The sequence below is a fragment of the Pipistrellus hanaki genome, assembly GCF_964339955.1.
Source record: "Pipistrellus hanaki genome assembly, chromosome: 4".
Taxonomy (NCBI): domain Eukaryota; kingdom Metazoa; phylum Chordata; class Mammalia; order Chiroptera; family Vespertilionidae; genus Pipistrellus; species Pipistrellus hanaki.
Genome location: NC_140506.1, coordinates 25,523,306 through 25,543,500, shown reverse-complemented (window position 1 = coordinate 25,543,500; position 20,195 = coordinate 25,523,306). Strand labels below are relative to the sequence as shown.

The following is a 20,195-nucleotide window of genomic DNA, read 5'->3' as shown; positions in this document are numbered from 1 at the left end:
CCCGGGGTGTATTTCCTAGAGAGCAAGATTCTACAGCTTCTAGAAGACGGATAACGGAGCCATCGCTGACCTCCCGGGCCCAGTCTGCTATGGAAATGCCCGAAACGCCCGGGGTGGCCAGCGAGGGTCAGCTCAGGTGCCTGTTTCACCCCAGACTTGCTGAACTATAAACTTTGGGGGACAGCACCCCAACTATGTGTGGTTCAAGCACCAAGGAACCCAGAGCTCAGGTTGAAATCTGCTGTCTCAGGCGTCTGCAGGGCCCGGTTGGGCCCTGTCCTACCTGCCCCGAGTGCCCTCCACCCTGGGCTGAGGGTCAGTCCTCCCGTGTTTGTGATAGCCAGGGCACTGCAGGCCGGCGCCCCGGGTGGGGCTCAGCCTCTCGCTGCTCATTTCTCCTGGGCATTTACGATGCACAAGGTGGACTTGGGTCAGCCATAAACGCATTGCCCAGTTACTTGAACGCTCGCCACAGTAGCAGTAAACAAGGCAATATCCATAAACTTCGACCGCAGCACGCACACAGCCCCTCCCAGGTACACTCAGCGGCACCTGTCACGTTTTGTGGCCCCATTAGGGACATCCAGAAGAAAGCCTCCAACTCGCTCAGCACTCTACCCCAGAGCCAACTGCCCTGGTGGGGACTTTCCAATGACACCTCCTCTGAGCTGCCACCCCTTTCTGTTGTTCTTGGTGCAATCCTTCCAGCTGTCTGTCCAAGGCCCTGCATAGCCCACGGGTGCACAGCGTGCCCCCACAGAGGTCCAGACAGGCATGCTGTGGGTCTCCCACCCGAGGGGTCATTTCCACAAGGATGAGGGCCTAACTCCAGCTCCTTTTCCTGATGATACCTCCACTACGAGGACAAGCCCTGCTCACTGGGGCTCCTCACAGGGACCGGAGGACACGGTGGGCCCAGAAGTGGGCATCAGATCAGGGATGTGGGGGGCATGACACCAGATGGACCAAGCAAGCTGCTGTCTGCTCTCCAAACCACTGCATAGAAATGCCCCAAGACCAGCTCTGTGTGGGGCCGCCACCCCACCAGCCAGCAGTGTCAGGAACTTGGTAAAAGTGAAAATTCTCAGGTCCCACCCAAGACCTGAACTATAAACTCGGGGGACAGGACCCCAAGTAGGTGTTGTTCCAGAATCGAAACCCAGAGCTCAGGTAGAAATCTGCTGCCTCGAGAGCTCCCAGGTCACCTCCAAGCTGAGCCAGTGCAGTCAGCCGTCGGCAGGGGAGGTGCTGGGCTGGGGCCTTCCCGCCCACCGGCATGCCGCATCTGCCCTGTGAGAGCGCCCTTCCCATCTACCCACCTCCCTCCCTCCCACCACATCTCCACCCCAGGACCCTCCAGGCCCCACCAAACCACGGGCCCATGCACATCAACTCAATACTCGTGTTTATATAGATAACCATACTTATGTGGTACATATTTTAATACAAACATAAGAGAAATATCAAAAAACTAAAAAAAATATACAAAGGCTCTTCTCTCACAGCTCTCACCCCATCCATGGAGGCAGAAGGTAGTGTAGGAGGGGCCACGGGCTGTGTGCTGAGTGGGGCCAGCAGAAAACTCCGGAAGTGGAAGTGGCAAGTGGGTGGGGGGTGCTGTATGCTTGGCTCCAGGAAGCCTGGGCAGGGGTTGGGGACACGCAGGTCAGAAGCGTGGGCGTGGACAGTGGGGAATGGGCTCAAACAGCTGACTGGGCTCTTTGCTTCTGGGCAAGTTCATCGAGACATGGACTTTGGATGCAGCTGGGGGGTCAGCGGGGCGAATGCTGCTCCAGTGGGTGTGGACGGCTTGAGTCACAGCCGATCAGCAGGAAGGAGGTCACACCCACCCACCACATGTGAGCTATCCCTGCAGACCAGGGTGACCCCGCAGCAAGGAGGGTGACAAAGGTCCCTGATGCTTCCCTGCCAGATGCCAACGCCCCAACCAGGCTCTCGTACCTGCCTCCTCCTGGCAGCGGGCAGCTGAAGAACAAACCTGTCACTAGAAAGTGGTGGTGGGGTGGGGTGTGGTTGAGGTTGGGTGGGCTCTGCTTCCTCGATGACTTGGGAGCTGACCCCCTCCAGGGAGCAGCCCAGCCAGCAGCACAGGTCTTGGGGTCTCGAGGTACAGAGGCCAGACCCTATGGGTGGAACCAGCTGGAAATGAGCTCAAGGGCCTGTGAGAAGCTGACTGGACATCAGTCCAAGATGGTCCTGAAGTCTGTGGTCAGAGCTGGGTCGGCTGCGGCCTCCAGGGTGGCAAGCGTCGCCCTCGGGAGCTGCCGGCACAGCTGCGCTTGGGCTGCAAGGTGACTGAGATCAGACCTCTTCCCAGAGGAAACCAGAGAATGTTCACCTCAACTTCCTGGACCCACTGAGGGGCAGGAAGAGATGGCTGAGTCCTGAGCGCCTACTGTGTGCAAGTCAGGCTTCAGGTGCAAGGCCGAGGAACAGACGGGGACCAGTAAGGATGCCAGAGCATGGAAGATGGGGCAGCAGCCAGGACACAGGCCAGGGGTGGGAGGAAGGGCACTCAGACCAGTGGGGCTGGAGGAGAGAGGGAGGGAGACGCATTTCCCGCGGGAAATGTAAGCCTTGGAGGGTTGGTGGTGGAGCGACTGATTGGGTGTACCAGGCCCTCCAGGTGAGTGTGCCAGGACCCTCAAACCACCTGTACCCTATCATCTGGGGGCTCCTGTTCCCACCACCCCTGTTACTCAGTCACAGAGGGGTGGACAAGGAGTGCCTTGAGCTTACCAGTCTGGAGTGATCCCAGGAGACACCTGTAGGTGGCGCTGTGGCAAGACAGCTTCAACAGGAAGGCGTGAAAGCACAGCCACCTAGCGGCTTCAGAAGGAAATGGGCCTGCAGCGCCCTTGGTCCCCAGACGCATCCCTGGGAACAACACATGCAGCGGCTGACACTCCCACTGGCCCGTTTCCCAGCGCTCCTCCCAGGAGAGGCCCTGTGCTTCCGGGGACGCAAGCGGTCCCTGCGGGGCTGAGGGCAGGAGCGGGAGCCAAACAGGAGACTTTGTTTCAGGAGCCACCTGACAACATGGTGCACAGAATTCTGACAACTGAAATGTTTTCAATTTCTTCAAAGAAACGTCCTCAAAACAGAAATAAACAGAAAGTTGAGTCGGTCAACCTCAGGACCACAAAGACACAGCACGACCTGACCTGAGGCTGATTATGACTGTGCATGACGAGAGGCTGTGGAGCAGAGACGGGCGAAGTGGCTGGTGTGGGTGACCCTTCACCTCAACCCCTACCCCCCAAGACAGGCAGGGGACTTGGGGCCCAGCCTCCTCCTGACTACTGCCTGGATTTGTGCAAGCACCCCCTGAGCACCTGGAAGGAGGCCCTGCCCGGGAGAAGGCAGCTCCCCAATGTCCCCTAGCATGCAAACCAGGACAGATGTCTGCCCACAGAGCCGAGGGCGGCTGAGAGGTCAGCTCGTGCTTAGCAGGTTAAGCCATGCCGGGAAGTGTCGAGAGCCCAATTCCCTGAATCCCGCCTCCGCTACACCAGGCCGGAGCCGTGCCAGCCACAGGCGCCCATGGAGCACAGGCAGCTCCGTGCCGGAATCGTGCAGTGAGCACCTGGCATTTGCCAGCACCACAGGCCACCCCAACCCTGGGTCCCTTGCACCCACCTGGATTCTTGGCTTTCAGAAGGGCGTGGCAGCGTGACGCGGTGTCAGAGATGACGTGGAGGAAAAACGAGGGGTTCTTCCGAACGTGCTGGTTAAACGGGAGCTGGAGCACACAGGCGTGGAACCTGAGGAAGGTCAGGCTTCTCAGAGGAAAGTCTCGTGGCTGCAACGTGTGCACGAGCAGGTGTGTATGTGTCTACAGGGGCCGGTGTGCACATGGCCCATTCCCAGGGCCCCTTCCAAACAGCGTGCACGTGTGTCCATCAGCCAGCAACCTGACCCCTCCCTCACGCTCACCCTGCTGAGGTGGAGGCTTCCCCACTGCCGGGGGAGGGGAGCCAGGCCTGGAAACGGGGTGGGGCCGCGCCCCTGGCCTGGAAGGGGACCGTATTCTGCAGTTGGAGGACCCTCTCCCAAGTGGGGTGGAGCTCAATGCAGCCAGTGGGCCCACCTGTAGGCCTGCAGCAGGAATATCTTGTAAACGTTTGTGCAAACCGTCTGAAGGCCATTCACCTGGAGCCACAAGGAAAGGAAATGTTGGAAATGCATCTGAAGGTTAAATTTTTATCTTTAACTTTATCATCAGCTCAAATGGAGTTTTTAAAAAAGGACCATTGTGTCCTCACTGGTGGCCCCTCACCGCTTGGAATGGAGTCAGGAGCTGCCTGAGGGAGCCAGGCAGAAAGGGACAGGGAGATGAGCGCCCAAACCTGCCGAGATGACATCGTGGGCCCTGGGGCTCCAAAGCCTGAGCCCGCTGAGGCCTGAGTCCATACCCTGCAAGGAGGAGGGCTGAGGAAGATGGGAGCAGGAGGAGGGATAAGGAAAAGGACCCTCAGGGGCATATATACACACTCACATGCATATATATATATATATATATATATATATATACACTCACCCATGCACGCACACATGTAAAAATATACCCATATGCACGCACACCCATGCGTTCACTCACACACACACATGCTCACACTCACACGTGCATGCAAATCCACACACTTATACACACACAATACACAATAGGACCTAGAAAACAGGTAGACTGAGCAGCAGGTCTTCTGTGCTCTAAAGTCAGCTGGCTGCATGGCTCACCTGCTGGCGGCATGCTCACCTGCAGATCCAGAAGCAGACTGTGACATTTCAGCCTTAACACTGCAAAGAGCTTTCGACGCATGCTCCTCCCAGGCTTGAAGCCCTGGCTGAAGGCGAGACTTGCTCTGATTGAGGTCTGGGCATAACTGCAACACATGACATCCAGCGAGGCTATGGATGGGCATTAAAGTGCGTGCCCTCACTGCAGAGAGCCTGGTGTCCAGCAGGACCTGAAATCTCTGGGCTCAGATCTATACTGCTCCCCTACATGCTGGGGTCCCCAAGTCTGCCATACAATTTCCTTTCACCAAAAATACTCCAGAAAACTCACCTGGCCGGTCCCCGCACCCACACAAGAATGACATGCTCCTGCTCTGGAGGGGGAGCTAGCACCTAGGCCTCTGACTTTACGGGACCGTAGCCACGTGTTGCACAGAGCAAGATAGACTGGCCCACAAACACCTGGCTAGGCGCACTCACCTGGAGTAGTCACAGAACACCTCCAGGGTCCGCGTGTCCAGCAGCAAGCCACACCAGGGGAACAGGCAGTGGGCCGGCAGCTGCAGGGGGGCCGTGCTGCCCAGGGCATCGTCTTCCAGGGGGAAGTTCACTACCGTCTTCCGCAAGTTCGCCTTGCAGCCATACTCTGGCACTCCCCTGGACAGGGTCCTGAAGCAGACAGGCCACTTCAGCCACCGGAAGGAGAGGGATGCCAACCCCGGTCTCAGAAGCACTCGAAGGGAGGCCACACCGATCCTGTGGGCCTCCAGGTGCTGTTTCCAAAGGCTCTGGATGACCAGTGCCAACGATCAAAGAGCAGGGTGGCTGCCAGGAGGGCAGAGGCCGGCAGCAGGGGAGGGAAACACAAGGCTGAGTCCTGAAGGCTAAGTAGATGCCATATGACTCTGCTCACAACTAAGACAGGTGAGCAAAGAGCTCAGGCTCCAGGCTGAGCACTGAGACGGGCCAGATGGGAGGGCAGGCAGGGCCCATGGAGGACACAGGTCCTCTCTGCAATGGCCAGTTGTGTCCACTCTGGGGATACATGTGTCTGGTGCCACGCTTTCAGCTCCAGGCTTCTACGCTGTACGCCTGGGGCCTCAGACCCGCACAACTGTGCCACGTGCCCTCAGCGGGTGGCTGGGACGCCGTGGGAGGCTTGAGCACAAGGTGAGAACTACTTCTGATACAAGCAAGGTCAGCAGCAGAGGCCAGAGAAGCATCTGCCGAGACACAAGTGCGCAGACCCTTACCTGAGAAAGGCCTTCGCTTGTGTCAGGTGAGGTGTGACGAGCAAGAAGTCGTCCACTAAACGCAGGAGCACCCTGGTAGGGAAAGAGGCCCGAGGAAGGGCGTTAAATACGAGTTCACATGCACGAGAACAAAGTAATCTGTGCGACTCGGTACTGGCTGGGGGCTGGGGACAGGGGGCAGGGGCCCTGTGATCACGACAGCTCAGCCACCAGCTGGGTCCTCTGGAAACGCCTCGTTCCCCGGTGCACTGGGAGCCACGCAGCCTACGTCTGAGGCCTGCTCACTACCTCCTGTGAAACCTCCGGGAAGAAAGGGCAGCCCTGTCTGCACCAGGGCATGGGAGGGGGCGAAAGCAATCCAGGGCACAATGGCAAGGAACCTCTTACCCATCCTGCTGAAGTCCAGGGAACACCCTGCTCTCCATGTCTCCGTAGCACAAGCTGCACAGCAGGGTGGACAGGATGGAGCCCTGGGGGATCCCCTGACACTGGATGTAAAACCTGGGGGGAGACGTGGGCAGAAGGGTGGAGCACATGTTCATATCACATTCATGCGTGCAGACCACACACACATGCAGACACATTGTTTATAGCACATAATCATGCATACACCATACACAGAGAGAACATGGATTACACACTGGCCCACAAAGCCCTGCCATGGACCGTCCACATGGGGCAGGACTCTCTACCAACGTGCAGCAGGTAGCCCTGACTCACTTGCCCCCGATCCTTATGATGTGGTTGTACACCAGGCGCAGGAAGACATCGAACAGGCCGCTGCTGGCCTCGTTCAGGGAGCAGCTCTGGAACGGCAAGTGGGAGGCGCACGTGGGTGAGCAGGACACGCAGGGGGAAGAAGGGGTGGGTGGTAGCAGACAAGCAGGAACAGCATGGGTCATCGTGGCTCTGGCTGGGCTCAGACCCAGGACCGCTGGCCCAGACGGCTTGTGCCACACACACACTGACTCTGTGGCACATGGTGGGGCCCTGAGGCCACAGGAAAGGCATCCATCCAGAGGGCTCAGAGCCATACTTGGAGGACTGACTCAACCGAAAGCCACAAACTCAGGAGCAGTCCCTGTGCAGGCACACGAAACCTGGGTTTCCCCGCTGAGGGGTCAAATCTAATGTGTCTTCCCATAGCACAGGGGCGCGTTTCCTTCTGGCCTCAAGATCAAAACTGAGGGAGAAGACATCTCTAGCAAAGCTTAAAGCAGTTGGACAGTAGCACAGAATGCAGTGAGGTGCAAAAAGAGAAATATGGCTGAAGGCACAGCAAGTGTCTGCTGCCTGAGGTCGGCCCTGCCGTCTGCCCACACCTACCTGCTCGATGACCACGGCGTCCCTCAGCGAGCTGGTCTTCTGCAGCTGCTGCACAAACTGTTTCATGTAAGGCTGGAGGTCCGTGAAGGTGGACACCTGCCGGCGAAGAGGACAGGTGTGAGGCAGGTGGGCGCCTCCCTCCCGGGCCCTGGCCTCGACATCGACAAGCAGAAGTCACAGCAAGGAAGACTAAGTCGGGATTGGGAGGAATCCAGGGAGGCCCCACCGAGCAGCCTGTGTTCAGGAAAAGGAGGACGGAGACGCGGGGAGAGGAGAGTGCCACAAAGTTACAGGACGCCACGCAGTCACCTCCCCCATGACTACTGTGCCGGTAGAGTGCAGGAGGAAGTTTCTTGGGGGGTGCTGGAGAGGCAGGAAGCAGGTGGACTAGCCCTGGGTGCATCCTGCAATCTCTCTGAGGCCCGTCTAATCCAAGGAGGTGGAGCTTAAGCAAAAAGTGGGGGGCTATGACTGAAGACACTTAGGGTTCAGGGCCATCAAAGCAACTGGGATTGAGGGTCAGGTGCTGGGAGGAGGGGGCTGCAGACAAAGGAGTCAAAACTGTGAGTGATTTATTCTTCAATCCTGACCAACCCCCAGCGTCAGGCACTCCGGGGAGATTGCAGGGAACCTGGCAGAAGCCGGAGCTGAGCGTGGTCCTAGCAGCCACCGGGGGTAGAGGGAGCTGAGAGGAGCCCAGGCCCACCAAGGGCTGCTCTCAGGTGAGAAGCAGAGGGCCACAGCCAACGACGGAGAACATGAAGGAGACCAGCCTACAGTGTAAAGATGACCCTTGCAGGACTAAGGCCATTCACTACTCCAACTTCAGGAAAATATTATCCTCCCCGAAGAAAAACATTGTGTAAAAACCCATGTTTTACATTCTTTAACTGAAAAGTCTGGCATCTCATGAAAAACATAGTGAGGCGTGCCGAAGAACAGGCCTGTGTAACCAAATCACAAGTGAAACAGCAGAAAGAGGCACAATCCATCAGAGCCCATTATGGGCAGGGTGGCTACTGAGTTATGGAATAAAATCAGTAAAGATGACAAAGTCAATAAAATAGGGGAGAATACGGGGCATTTTACCAGAGACTTGGGATGTATGAGAAAATTCACATGGGATTTCTAAAACTGAAAAACAGGATTGCTGGACTTAAGAATTCAGTAAGTGGGTTTAACTAAAGATTAGAGACAGAAAAAGATTAGTGAACTGGAAGCAGGTTGACGAGAAATTAGGATTTAAGCAGAAACAGAGCAGTTTAAAAATACCATATACAAAAACTAATTCAAAATGGACCCAACACCTGAATGAGAAAGCGGAAACAATAAACATCTTGAAGGAAAACACATGTATAAGAAAGAAGGGGCAGCCCTGACCTGTTTGGCTCAGTGGATAGAGCTTAGGCCTGGGGACTGAAGGGTCCCAGGTTCGATTCCGGTCAAGGGCATGTACCTTGGTTGCGGGCACATCTTCAGTAGGAGGTGTGCAGGAGGCAGCTGATTGATATTTTCAACTCTTTACCCCTCTCCCTCCTTCTCTGTAAAAAATCAATAAATATGTTTTAAAAAAAGAAAAGAAGAAGGGGCAGGTTTCTAAAACAGAACACAGTTTCAGCCAAAAACGATGGATAAAGACTTCTTTAAAATTAAAAATTTCTCATCATCAAGACTCCCCTTGCAACTAAAAAGGCGAGACAAACCAAGGCAGACACCTGATAGAGGACTCATACTCAGAACATACAAATTTCACCTATAAGTCAATAACAAAGATAGCCCGTCAGAGAGTGAGGAGGGGACTTGAACAGGCATTCATGCAAGAAATGTCAACGTGAAGGGTGGAAGAAAGGTCACTGGGAATGCAAGTCAAGACCCTTCAAGCCAAAACCAGTTTGGCTCAGTGGTAGTCAGTCTGCGGACTGAAAGGTCCCGGGTTCAATTCCAGTCAAGGGGATGTACATTGGGTGCAAGAGGCAGCTGGTCGATGTTTCTCTCTGATCGACATTTCTAGCTCTCTATCTCTCTCTCCCTTCCTCTCTGTAAAAAATCAATAAAATATATTTTTTTTAAAAGACCCTTCAAGACGCTGTGCCCACCCTCCGGGAATCCAGGCTACCTCCATTCCCACCCCCCAAGTGCTGACACTTGCAAGTGTGTGAGCAGGAGCATGCCTGGCCCTCCCATACTTTGGTGTCCCTGTGGCTGCCCCCAGAGCCCAGGCCTGGCCCGTGGCCGCAGTGCTTCATGGCCACTGTGGCACAGGCCACTCAGGAACACTCTCTGGTGATGTCTAAGACTAAACAAAGCACTCCTATGGCCTGGCATCTCCACCCGAATCCACCAAATGACACATCGCAGTAATGCTCTCAGCAGCGTTCAAACCTCCCCACCCGGAACTAGCAAAGGCCCACCAGCGGCGGAGAGCAGTGTGGGCACAGGAACACGCCCCGAGCAAGGTGAATGGCAGCTGCTCCCGGGGCCCCAGCTGCTTCTCAGACTCACTGGGGAGCAATGGGAACCAGACAGGAAGGGCAATCTGTATAATCCACATTCACGGAATTTGAGACTGGTAAGAGAGTCTGCATGAGGGAGGTCAGAGGGACAGGCACCTGGAGAGAAAGGAGGAGCCTCATGGCTGCTGGTGGCTTTCTATCCTTTGATGCAGGTGGTGGCGCCATCTGTCCACAAATGTACAATCTCACTGTGTTTTCCACTCTGGATCTGCAACCCACACTTACCTGACTTGCCCAGGGGTGTTCAGGTATGCCTTTCCCAAGAATTTCTGGGGGAACTCTCTGCACACTCCTGCCTTCCCACGGCACAGGTTTAGGAGGTTGGGTGCCCTCACACTCCAACATGCTCATGACAATTGCTCAGAAATTCCCATATGCCGACTGGGCCTCAAGTGCAACCTGAACTCCAATTGTCCTTTCCCTTCAGCACTGAGGCCTCAGGCCGCTGGCCGCTGCAGGGAGGGGCACCCTAGGACCCTTGGCCCCACCTGGAAGGCAGAACGGTGAGTGAGGCCCAGGTGTCCTGGGTGAGGTGCCCTCTGGCCCTCTCCTCACAGAGCCAGCACAGTGCCAGCCATGAAGCACCTGGTCTCACTGAGGAGCCACAGGTGTGTCTTGGGCTCTCCTACCAGGGGGCAGCCAAGGGACACCAAGAAGCACACACATGGCTGTGCTGCCACCTCCTTGCACAAACGTGGGGCCCTGGGAAGGCACAGCAGGCAGGAGTGGCTTGAAGAGAGAATTGACTGTGACATGAGCAAGAGCATGAGGATGACAAGGATGGAGGCACCTCCCAGCATGGGAGCTCAGGAAGTGGGGCTCCGGGCCCATGGGGGAGGGATGGACCGCAGGGGCAGACATCCATGTCACGGACACACCTCCTCATGGCACACACCCACAGGCCTTACGTGTCTTTTGAAGGACTTCCGGACGTGTCCGTGGGCAGTTCTCTGGACCACGGCGTACTGGCGCAGGCAGTATGTGTGCTCTTGGGGCTTGATCACGTTGGCGATCACCTCCACCAGCCTGTCCTGAGGGAGGGCGTCGTACGCACCCATCACGTCCACCTGCACGGATAGAGGTGCATTTATAGGCTGCTCACACTCACCTTGGCCCCTGTGTCCTGAGTCCCACCCTTTCTGCTCTGCCAAGCTGGGGCCCCAGCCTGTCCTTAGAAAACCCTGGAGTGATAGGAGCCCCTGAACACCCTTCCCAGAGCCCCATCCCAGGCATACACACCCATCCCACTATGGAGCTCTTGCTGAGACATCCCCACACCCACCAGACTGAGCACCCCAGGGTGGCTCTGAGTCCCTCTCTTCACACCCCAGACTGTGACACCCATGGTGGGCCTGTGTCCCTTTCTGAGTGCAGGCTGATGAGCAGCAGGTCCCTGGCAGATGACCAGGGTGCTAGGGCACCCCAGCTTTGTGAGCTGAGCCAGGTGCATTGCCTTCTCATAAGGGGATCCCCCAACACCCTGAGCAGGTGCAGTGTCATATTCTCCCCAAGAGCAGGGGCCACTGTGGAGTTGGGGGGCAGAACTGCAGAGTCCATGCCCGCAAGGAAGGCTCAAAGCTTCTGCCCAGGAGTCAGAGGCTCCCAAATGGAGCATCTTCCCTCCTGGGTCCCCGGCCCTCCCGCTCCCAAGGCTGCAGCTCCACCACAGGGACCGCACCCTGGCAGACACAGGCCCTGAAAAAGCCAGCCACACTGCAGGCTCTGGCCAGGGTCCATGATGCGGAGTCACCCAGTGGGCGAGCCTGAGGGTGCTGAGTGGGCTCACTGGGGAGGGAGGGGACACCCACCTTGACGAAGTACAGCTGAGGCACTGGGTCCTGGGCCCGCATGCGCAGCACGAAGGCACGCCAGGCCCTATGGATGTCGTCCATGCCCAGCACCGAGGCGCCCAGGAGGCCAGGGCGCTGCTCTCGCTCATAGTTCAGCACGCTGAACAGCGTCTTGACTTTGGAGGTGAGATGCTGCACCTGCAGGGCCAGTCCGGGATGGCGGCAGGGTCATAGGAGGGCCCCAGCCAAGGGGATTCGGAGCGCAATGCCCACCTCCACCTCTGGGCCCAGTGATGAGGGGCAGCTCTGCTTCGGCATCCCCCTGCCCACCCAGCTTCCCTCAGGTGGAAGGGCCAGATAGACAACCCACCCACGCCCACTCCAGAGTCCAGGGCATCCCCAGAGACCCACCCCAGAATTCCCAGAAACATGGTATAAAAAAACAAGTGGCAACACACAGGGCCATCTCTCCCACCTGGCCCCCTCCCCACCCTAGATGAGAGGTTCATCATCTGCACTCACAGACCAAACCAGACCCCTGATCCACGTCAACAGTTCCACTTCCTTTTGGGGGAGGGGGAACACAATAAAATCAGCCCCACATGCTATAGGAAGGCACTTGGAAGGGGTCAGAACTGCTGGTGACAGAGATGCCATAGGTGGAAAGGGATGCTAATCACAGGGTGGGGGCCTACAGGGTCCAGGAACCCGTAGGCTAAATGGCCCAGTTCCTTTCGTCCCTGCATCTCGGAGAATGTGCATCCCAGTGCCACGGCAGAACCATGGGCACTGGGTCAGTCCCACATGTCACGGGTCCACATCATGGGAACCTTGTGGGGTCTCCGAGCCTGTGCAGCGGCTTCTAGGACTGGCCTGCCTGTGAGCTCCTCCTGAGACACAAGAGTATGGCCCACCCATGGCACCCTGGGGCCCTCGGCCTGTCTACGTGGACACCAGGCCTGAGGCTGAATGCTGTTTGCTTAAAAAATGAAACAAAGGTGGTGACCTTCTTGTCCTCATGGAACGCTCTGGCTCCCACGACGTAGTCCATGTTCACGATCGGCCGCAGCCCGCGGGGCTTGGGGAGGAAGCGGAGTCTGGACATCAGGAGAGCAGGTCTGGCTTCCTGGTGTTGCTTGACCTCGGCTACCGACAGCTCTCGAAGCTGCACCCTATCGAAGTGTTGTCTGAAACAGAACCTCATGAGAGGTGGCTTGGCAGCCACACAGAAACCAGGTGGTCGACCTGCAGGGGTGCCGTGTCCAGGAGGCCGCCCTGACACCATGACCAGACACTGCTGGAGTGGCCTCTGTGCCGGGGACCCCAGAGCCCTGGCTAGTGCGGCTGGGATAGGACGGGACCCCTGAAAAAAGGCTCCATGTTTTGCCACAAGGAATGTGGGGGAGGGCCTACTTGGTGCAACCTCACAAGGGTCAGAAATGACTCTCCAGGGACACCCAGCTCCCTGCTGGCCTTCCCCCTGAAACCTCCTCTGGGAGAGGCAGAGGTTAAGAATGCTCCCTGAGTGTGGTCCTGGTGGTAAAGGGAGGTTGGAGGTACTTGAATGCCCAACAGGCAAGTGGATGGTCCCCACAGGGAGGTAAAAGAGACCACTCGGGATCACATGTCATGAACTTTTAAATTATTAAACAGGATGCACTGTGTACCTCCTCAGACCCATGATAAGGGCTTCCAGACCCTCTCCCAGCTGCAGGACTGGGCCTGGGCCCTGGTTCAGGAGTTGCTGCCTCCCTTCAGAGATGTGTGGTCCAGGCTTGGGTTTGACCCAAATGTGCATGGAGCCCGGGAGCCCGGGAGCCCTGCTCTGGTCCTCGCCAAGCCCTCGGCCAGGCTGGTGGCAGAGAGGAGGAAAGCTTGTGTGTCGGGCCGTCACACCCCTAACCCTTAAGGATTCCAAACCAGCCCACATCTGTCACAGTCCTGCACACTGTACCCGAAACAGCCACTGAGCAGCTAAGACAAATCCTCTCAGAGGTGAGTCGACCTTCTGGAAGTTTCCATCTCAGGGTCCTGCCTGACATCAGACACCTCTGACTCCAGATACTTCCCACAGTGAGTTAAGCAGGCAGGTTTTTCCTGTGACACAAATCCCACTTATTCTGTGCAAATTAAAACAGAATCTGACCACAAGCCAGGGATAAGTGGCTTGCTTGCACTATTGTTCCCGCTTTTGAGACCCTACAGATTACTTAGCTCCATGGTCGGCAAACTGCGGCTCTCGAGCCACATGTGGCTCTTTGGCCCCTTGAATGTGGCACTTCCACAAAATACCACGGCCTGGGAGAATCTATTTTGAAGAAGTGGCGTTAGAAGAAGTTTAAGTTTAAAAAACTTGGCTCTCAAAAGAAATTTCAATCATTGTACTGTTGATATTTGGGTCTGTTGACTAATGAGTTTGCCAACCACTGACCTAGCTACAGGCAAGGAAAAAGGCGCTCCAGGAGTGCCTGCCAGCCAAGACCCCTGTGGGCTAGGACGACCCCGGGAGTAGCTGGGTGGGGACCCCCGAGGTGGGGGCACAGGGAATCCGGAGCAGGAGCCAGGGCTGTGTCTGCAGATGGAAGAAACGGGTGACACGACGCTCTGACTGTGATACCTGATTCCAATGCTTTGCAACTGGCTCCAGACGCTCTTCCGGAAAAAGAAGAGCTGGTTCTTCTGAAACGTCGTCTCCGTGACATAAAAAAACGACTTTAGCAGCTCAACCACGTACGTGCCCATCAGCCAGCACAGGAACTTGGCCAGGACCGCTTCTCTCAGACGGTGTTCCGTGGCTGGGACACAGCGACCACCTGGAACGAGAGGCACATGCTCACCCCCCCTGCATGGCCCATCATGCACAGTCACGTGTTGGTGTGTATGGCTTGAGGGATCTTCACTGGGCTGCTAGATCCAGAAATGCCTGGGGTTCTCCAGGCCGGACAACAGGTGAGTGGTGGCAGTCACACCCAGCTAAGGGATGCCACGTGCTGTGAACCCGCACCAGCACTGCTGTCCTCCTCTGTGGTCCTCTGCATTTTATTCTGTGAGACATTGTGCGAAGAGGTCCACAGTGTCACCCGGCTGCCACAAGGGCCATGGCACAGATGGAAACATGTAAAGGAGAAGAACAGGGACCCAGAGGCAGACGTGGGACAGAGATAGGATGGAGAACAATAGGGTGGGGACAGAACTGAATGTACAATAACAGTGGGAAACAGTAACAGTGCCTAATCTGGGACATAACCAGGCCAGTGGGAAAGCACATATAGGTAGGGGTGGGACCAGATTAAAATATGCTAAGGCCCTTCTGTTGCTCAGGAGAAGGAAAACCACTGAGGAAAGAGAATGGAGCGTATAATTTCTAGCTACTGGAAGGCAAAACCAGAATGAGGAGTAAGGACGTGGGAAAGGCAGGCAAATGACAAAGAAAAACATGTAGACACAACTATATAATTATAGAGAAATGAAAACTAATCAGATTCTATAGGAATGTGGCAAAGTCTCACACTGGATCAAACTAAACTTAAAAATGTCAGAATGATGGAGATATAAAAAGGTTGAACATACAATAAAAATCAAAGAATGACAAATGATATAAGGTAAATACTAACCAAAAAAAAGCCAGTGCAGATGTTCTCTAAGGTGTTCTGACAGACTTTATGGCAAAAAGAATTAGTAGACGTACATCAGGAAGATAAAACTTCTCAAACGTGCTTTGCCTGATAAAACCACGCAAACGCTGTCAGAACACGAGAAGCTGGACAAACGGCCCAATGAAACAGGCGCCTCTCAGCACGGGGCCCCGGGAAGGACACAGTTTCCCACAGCATGTAACAAGCCGACACCGTGAACACAGCCACCAAGCGGGCCTCCAGGACACAAGGGACACTGGTGAAGTCTGTCGATGAGATGACAAAGCAAGTTTCAAATAGTTCAGGTCACTCAGACCACGACACGCCTGAGTTGGAAATCAGTAACCAAAAAGATAACATATCCACTCATTTGAAAAATCCAAAATGTATGTCTAAAGAACTCACTGATCAAAGAAGAAATGATAAAAACTACAAAATACTTAAATGCAGTTGATATAAAGGTGTGAATAACACTTCAGAACACAGGCAGCTGATCAGGACCAAGGGAAGGCACCACCAGACATCCACCTGAGAGGTCAGAGGACGAGAGCAGAGGAAGGATACAACTAACAGAATTCAAAACAAAGGTCTGGTAAAGGCCGCGCCCAGACTCTGCACTGAAGGGAAAGGTGGCCTCTACAGGAGGGACATACTTGGATGGTAGTTCAGGAGAAGTGATGGTGTGGTTGGATGGGAGTTAGAGGCAGAGCACAACCTAAGCCAGCAGCAGTGTATGCCCAGGTTAGGGGCAGGGGTTGCCACCAGCCCAAGGATAAGACAGCCCAGGGAGACCGAGTAATTAAGCAAGGAGCCATGGCAGCTCCTGAGTTTCCATCAGGAACCTGTCTTGTGATGTCTCTAAACAATGCGGCAGATGCGGTCAGCTGGCAGTCTGGCCTCCAAGGCTGGGGACCAGGCAGGTGGGACAATGGTCAAAGTTGGCTAGACAGAAGCAAAGGAGTTGGATGCTGTGAACAGAGCGCCTGGCAGGGCAGAAAGCCAGCACAGAGGAAGGGGTGTCCCAGCAGGAGAGGGGGGAAGAGGTGGCCATGGACAGCCGCGACTGGAGAGGTGGCTCAGAGGCCAAGGCTGGCTGTCCGTACATCATTTATTCAACCAGTAGGCAGCTGTCATGGCCCAGCCACAGAAAGAAACAAATGCCTAGGGTATAGCTTGAGTGAGCAAGGATGCTGCAGAGGTCCCAGCTGCCTGGGAGAACACCATGGTGGAGCAAGGCCTTATTGGAAATTGGGGAACAGAGTCACAGAAGTCAAACTCTCCTTTCACAAGGCAAGCTGACGTCCCAAGTACAGTGAGTGTGTGTCAGCTAACTCAACTGAGTCTGACGCACCTGAGGGTCACCCACTCCGCTCCAGGTGGTCTGTGGGTGTACGAGTCACGCAGTATGAACAAGTGCTAGAGATCTGCTGTGCAGCCCTCTTACACTCAGCACTGTTGTCCTGTACATGCAAGTGGTTAAGAGGTAGATTGCATGTTATGTGGTGTTTCCCACAATTAGAATAAAAACAAAACAAAAAAACAAGTTGCTGGAAGGTCACCTTGCTGTCTGAATCAGCTGGTCCTGGCGTCTCTTGGGAGTCTGCCTCCCCGTAAGAAACCACTGCAATTGGGATCTCTGGGGATGGAGACGGGCATTTTTAAGGCTCCGCACCCCAGAAAGCTGTAACATGCATCTGGCTGTAACAGAAGGCTCTAAACCATCTTTCTTTTAAAGTCCTAAATGTCTTGGGTGTTGGGGGAGATCAAGTATAGCAAAACTTGGGTCTGTTCTCACTGCTTCTACTCTGTCAGGGGGGCAGGGAAGGTGGCTGGTGCGCAGCAAAGAGGACACTGGCCAAGAGGGGGCTGAGTGGTGGCTGGACTGGAGAGACCTCATCGTCATGCCCAGAGAACCAAAGGGCTGGGGGGAGAGCCAGGCCAGGTTGGCAGAAAACTTCCCGAAGTGCCCATTGCAGCCATCCTCTTCCCTGACAGGAGGAGCGCCCTGCTGCTCCCTGGGGACCCTTTCCTTCCTGAAGATGGGGAGGGTCCTTGTGCAGGACAGTCTTTTCACTCATCCAGCTGCCCTGCCCTGGCATAGCAGCTGCACAACTGAAACTCAGATTGGGATCTGTGTGTTGGCTGACCAGCTGCATCTGGGAAGCCAGAGCTTTATCTCCCATCCCCCAGCAAAAGTGGATTCTGGCCCTAGCCGGCTTGGCTCAGTGGATAGAGTGATGGCCTGTGGACTGAAGGGTGGCTGATTTGATCCTGATCAAAGGCATATCATATGCCTGGGTTGCAGGCTTGATCAGTAGGGGGTGTGCAGGAGGCAGCCAATCAATGATTCTCTCTCATCATTGATGTTTCTATCTCTCTCTCCCTCTCCTTCCTCTCTGAAATCAATATATATAAATTGATTCTATTCCCAACCTGTTTCAGCGGGGCACTATTTCATGGTAATAAAACATGAATGTCAAAAAGGTGATTACAAATTAACTTTTGGGACACTCAGGGGAGCTTCTGGATGCTTCCATCCTGTTGCCATAGCCCTACTCCTCATGCTCCAGGTGCTTACTGCCCATTCCCAGCACCCAGGACCTGCCAGCGTCCGTAAAAAGTCGTGTAGGTTGATGCAAACTGGGTGGGAGAGCAGATCAGAGGCAGAGAAACCAAACAGCCATTCTGCAGCACCAAGAAGCAAGGGGTTGGGGGATAAGGGAAGGAGGGGCACTACCATATTGTGTTTACGGGGCCTGGGCTTGCAGGGCCCTGGCACCCACCTCCTCACCTGGGCTTTGGCACAGCCAGGCGCAGTCCTGCACTTTCATTTTCCAGGTCAGCTCCTGACTCAGGAGCTTGGCGAACTTCCCCAGGGAAATTAATTTCTTCACGTTCTTCAAGAATCGGCGCTCGTTGTGCCTGGAGCCCCAGAGGCGTGGGGGCACCAGCCTGCGAAGACAGGCCCGCAGCAGCGCGCACACCTGCTTAGGGCTGCTGTGCTGGCGGAGCAGCTGGACCAAGTGCGGCGGGCCAGTGTCCTCCTCCGGGGCGCTGATGCCCACTGCACTGCACCCCCGTTTGCTGGACCCCACGGCCGCCGCCTCCTCCGCCGCAGCCGCTGCGGTGGCCGGAGTGGCCTGGTCCTGCAGCGGGCAGTGCTCCCGGAGCAGCGCGCCGTAGGGGCACCGCGCGTGGTTCCCCAGCAGCTCCTGGAACAGGGGCCTCATCCGCCAGTAACGCGCGGGGAGGCGGCGCGTCCTGCGGGGAGCCCCCCGCTGCAGGGGCTTCCAGTCCAGAAAGATGGTTTCCACTAGCCTCTGGGCCCCTGTCAGGCTGGGCTGCAGAGAGCTGAGCAGGAAGGAGGAGCGCAGCCGTTCCTTGCCACCAGAGCAGTAGAGAAACTGCCTGGTCTCAGCGACCACTCGGGGACCAGGAGCGGCCTGGGGCCGGGAGGGCCGGGAGGGCCGGGAGAAAGGGCAGCTGGCCTCCCGCTCGCGGCCCCGCAGCGGTGAGGGGCGCCCGGGCCTGCGCGGCTCGCCCTCCCCAGGCGAGGCTTCCGCGGTGGCTCTGGCGGGTGTCACCACGCGGGGATCACTGGCGCCTGGGCCACGGCATGGCTCTGGGATCGGGCCATGCCTGGGCCTCTTGGCCGGAGGCGGACTTCCCCCTGCGCTGCTCCGCCGCCGCCGCCTCGTTCCGCAGCCGGGGGGTACCCCAGCCACCCGGCCACCTCCGCCATTCCAGGCCTGGCGCGTGGGTCCCAGGCCCGACAGGGTCCCGCCCGCGTGTCTTGGGGTGCAGAGGTCGTAGAGGGGCGGCCCGCACACCTGGTAGGCACAGTTGGGGGGCACTAGCAGGTAGAGCGCGCAGCGCGCCAGCAGGTGTGCCAGCACGTCGTCCCCCACGCGGCGCAGCAGCAGCCCCCAGGCCCCGCTGCCGCGCAGCGTCTCGGTCACCGTGTTGGGCAGGTAGCTGCGCACATTGGTGGTGAAGGCCACGGGCGGGCCGCCGCGGGCCCCGTCCAGCAGCGCGAAGCCGAAGGTCAGCACGTTCCTCGCGCCGCGCTCGCAGAGCCGCTGCACGACCCTGGCCACCAGCTCCTTGAGGCAGGACACCTGCGGGACGGATGGAGGTGCCCGGGAGCATTAGGGCTGCGACGGCGTCCTCCGTCCCTCGCCCCCCCCCCCCCCCCGATCCCAGGCCCGACCGGAGTCCCCGGGAAGCCCACCTGGCGGAAGTCCGGGGCGACGGGGGTTGGCTGCGCGCCCCAGGGCACACACACCAGGCACTGGGCCACCAGGGCGCGAAAGGCCATCGGGTCCCCCGGCTGCACGAGGCACCGGCCCTGGGGACCCAGGCGCCGCACGAAGGTGTCCAGCGGCAGCACCTCCCGGTAGCGGCCCCGCAGCAAGGCGCGCACGGCGCGGCACCGGGGCGCGCGCTGCATTGCGGGAGGCGTGTTGCGCTCCCACGTGTAGTGAACCCGGGCGCGCGCGCGCTGTGCAGCAAGAAGGGGTCCCGGGGGAGGGCGGGCTGCCCGGGGGAAAGGGGCGGAGCCGGCGGGGGAGGCGGGGTCTGCGCAGGGGAGGCGGGGTCTGCGCAGAGGAGGCGAGGCTGGGGGAGGAAGGGGCTGAGCCTAGTCGGGCCGAAGGGGCGGGTCACAGATGGTGCCCGGCCCCTTTACTTTACCTCCCGCTCTGGTGTTCGGTGCCTGATGTTGGCATCTGGTGTCCATGAGGCCTGGTGTGCACCCTCTGCGCCCGCTGCACTGGTCAGCCTCCCCACCGGTGCCCAGCGACCTCTCCCAGGATGCAGGGCTCGCAGCGAGGCCCACCTTGGAGAGGCTCTGGGGGTATCCGAGGGGACCCCTGGGAGACCTGGTGCACTCTGAATCCCCTGGAGAGAGGGTCCTTCCAG

General features: G+C 57.1%; 1 protein-coding gene across 1 annotated transcript; it reads right to left on the bottom strand.

Moving 5' to 3' along the window:
* Positions 1-181: 181 nt before the first annotated feature.
* TERT (telomerase reverse transcriptase) lies at positions 182-20,144 on the bottom strand. Its single transcript, XM_084882615.1, has 16 exons — positions 19,507-20,144; positions 18,067-19,393; positions 14,258-14,453; positions 12,647-12,827; positions 11,659-11,838; positions 10,759-10,917; positions 7,338-7,433; positions 6,732-6,817; positions 6,399-6,512; positions 6,012-6,083; positions 5,239-5,427; positions 4,778-4,904; positions 4,112-4,173; positions 3,661-3,785; positions 2,761-2,898; positions 182-2,305 (listed from the first exon to the last, which is right to left on the bottom strand). Exons 1-16 carry the CDS (start codon positions 19,723-19,725, stop codon positions 2,202-2,204), a joined length of 3,375 nt encoding a protein of 1,124 aa, XP_084738741.1. The 5' UTR covers positions 19,726-20,144; the 3' UTR covers positions 182-2,201.
* Positions 20,145-20,195: the final 51 nt, after the last annotated feature.